General features: G+C 48.7%; 1 protein-coding gene across 1 annotated transcript; it reads right to left on the reverse strand.

Moving 5' to 3' along the window:
* Positions 1 to 845: 845 nt before the first annotated feature.
* Positions 846 to 2,132, reverse strand: LOC145111302 (uncharacterized). Its single transcript, XM_079047593.1, has one exon. It carries the CDS (start codon positions 2,130 to 2,132, stop codon positions 846 to 848), a length of 1,287 nt encoding a protein of 428 aa, XP_078903719.1.
* Positions 2,133 to 2,693: the final 561 nt, after the last annotated feature.

Consider the following 2,693-nt stretch of genomic DNA (forward strand, 5'->3'; position numbering starts at 1 on the left):
TGTCTTGTATGCTTCTTTTGATGGCCATGTGGTGCCTTTAGTTTGTATAACGTGTGGGCTTTTGAACAATATTCTCTGTTTTGTTTGTGTAATCACGAACTCTAAGCGCTATTTGTTTGATGTTTGCCCTCTTTTATATGTATATATATATATTTTTTTTGAAAAGAACATAGCTCTCTGATGCACTGGGGTAGTTGAGTTCTGGCCCTTGTAGTGCCCTGCTTACAAAATACACCGGCCTCTGTTCTCCTTCCCTTTCTACAGTTAATACTGAGGATATTGCTTCGTTTGAGGTCGAAAGGTACATTTGCAATGTCTCCCCCGGGACGGGACTGGCCAGCGTGGGTAACTTGTGTAATGCCTCCTTGATTTTCTGGAGCGCTACTTCTGCTTCGTTCGTCCACTGGAAGTTGTTCATCTCGATGCAGCCTTTTAACGTGTGGAATAACAGCATGACCTTGTCAGCGGATTTTGAGATGAACCTGCTCAAAGCTGTAAGCTTCCCGTTTAGGCCTTGCGCGTCCCTGAGGGTGCCTGGGGTTGGCGTTTCAATGAGCTCGTCCACCTTGGTTGGGCTGGGCTGGATGCCCTGTCTGGTGACATAGTACCCCAAGAACTGCCCCTCTTCCACCCCAAATGTTCACTTAGCCGGGTTTAGCTTCATTTTTACCTTCTCTAGGGTTTGGAAAGTCTCCTCGATGTCTTGTAACATCTTGTCTTCGTGTGGGCTTTTAATCACCATATCGTCCACATATACTTCAATGTTTCTCCCAATTTGTTTGGCAAATATCGAGTCAACTAGGTGCTGGTATGTAGCCCCGGCATTCTTTAGACCGAAAGGCATCTTAGTGTAACAGAAAGTGCCATGGTCCATGTAAAAAGTCGATTTTTTCCTCGTCCTCTTTGCTCATCAAAATCTGGTGATACCCTTTATATGCATCTAAAAAACACTTCAGGTTGAATCCTTGCAGTGACTCTACCTTCTGGTCAATTTCTGGGAGAGGGTAGCAGTCTTTAGGGCATGCTTTGTTTAAGTCGGAAAAGTCTATGCACATTCGCCATGACCCATCTTGCTTGGGGACCATGACTGGATTGGCGATCCACGTCGGCAATATTGCTTCCCTTACTATTCCAGCTTCTGCTAGTTTGGCCACTTCGGCGTTGATTGCCCTATTACGGTCCCCACCCTGGACCCTCTTCTTTTGCTTAACCTCCTTTGCTCCTGGTTTAATTACAAGCTTGTGCTCAATGACTTTCCTTTGTACCCCCACCATGTCCGTGGGGGTCCATGCAAACACATGTTTATACCGCTTGAGCAAGTCGACCAACGCTCCTCTTACGCGACTCGGGAGATCACATCCAATACTGACCGGCTGGTCAAGGTGTTCCGCGTTGGTCACCTCCTTTCCTTTTGTGGGGTCACGTTTCGGCTTCTTGGCCTCTTTAGTTATCTCTGCTGGTTTCATAATTGTAAAGCATTGCAATTCTTTCGGTGGAGTGGCCAGTACCGTGGCTGCGCCCATTGGAGTTTCGAACTTCATAACTCCATGCATGGTTGATGGAACCGCTCCTAGCTTTAAGAGAGCTGTTCTCCCCAGAATAATATTGTGCTCCGCCGCATGTCGGATGACCACAAAGTCAATCAGGGTGGTTTTCTTTTGTTGCTTATCGTGGCTGGTTATGGTCAGGGGAAGATGAATTGTGCCCAGCGGCCATAGGCTATGGCCGGTGAACCCGATCAGCCTCCCCGTCACGGGCCGTAGGTTGTCCTTCCAGCGATCTGGGAGAAGCCGGAAACAGTGCTCATTAATGATGTCCGCCGAACTTCCTGTGTCAACGTAGACCCTATGTATGATTACATCCCTGATGGAAGCTTGGATTACCAGTGGGTCGTCGCCCCTCCATCCCTCCGGGCGAGGGTCTTGAACAGAGAATGTGAGCGTGCGCATCGGGGTTCTGGTGGTCCCTTGTTCTGTTTGTTGCTCTCCCCTGCTTCTCTTACTCCGTATCATGAATATCTCCTTGGGCTGGGTTCCTTCACGAGGTATGTTCTTAGCGTTTTCAGCGTCAAACTTGGCACGCAAGCTTCGTGCTATTTCCACCAGGTCCCCTTTAAGCTGCTTCTCTTCCATTTCTTTTTTTAATACCGAACAATTGGTTGTGTCGTGTGTCTTACTTTTGTGGTATTCACAGTACCGGTTCTTTGGCGATTTGGCTGGTTGCTACTTCTCCAACACCGTGTACACCTCCGGGCGACGGCCACGCCTGTCATCCCTGGCGAACGGTCGGAACCGAGCCTGTGGTCTCCTTACTTGGCCGTAGTGCCTACTACCCCCTCGGAAATCCGTGTGACCCGGGTTGTGGTGTCTGGTAGTCATTGCACTCAAGTAGGCCTGTTTTGCTGCTTCGCCATCCTCCTGTCTCAAATATCGCTCCACCCTTTCCTTCACTTCGGCCCGTGTTAGAGGCTTCTTTCCCATGAGTTTTTGCGATAAAGGGCCTGGCAAAAGCCCCCACGTGAAGGCACCGGCTATGAGCCCCTCATCATGCCCCGGTACGTCTAACGTGGCGTTTATGAACCTTGTGAAGTATTCCCGTACAGTTTCACCCTCCTTTTGCTTACAGCCTATGATTGAATGAGAGTCTCCCTTGTACTTTCGTAATTGCATAAAGTTGGTAAGAAAAAGATACTT

This window comes from Lactuca virosa, chromosome 5 (genome assembly GCF_052849685.1).
Source record: "Lactuca virosa cultivar CGN04683 chromosome 5, Lactuca_virosa_CGN04683_v6, whole genome shotgun sequence".
Lineage (NCBI taxonomy): Eukaryota > Viridiplantae > Streptophyta > Magnoliopsida > Asterales > Asteraceae > Lactuca > Lactuca virosa.

Coding starts and splice junctions, on each gene's coding strand:
- LOC145111302 (XM_079047593.1), bottom strand. CDS start 2,132: ATGGAAGAGAAGCAGCTTAAAGGGGACCTGGTGGAAATAGCACGAAGC.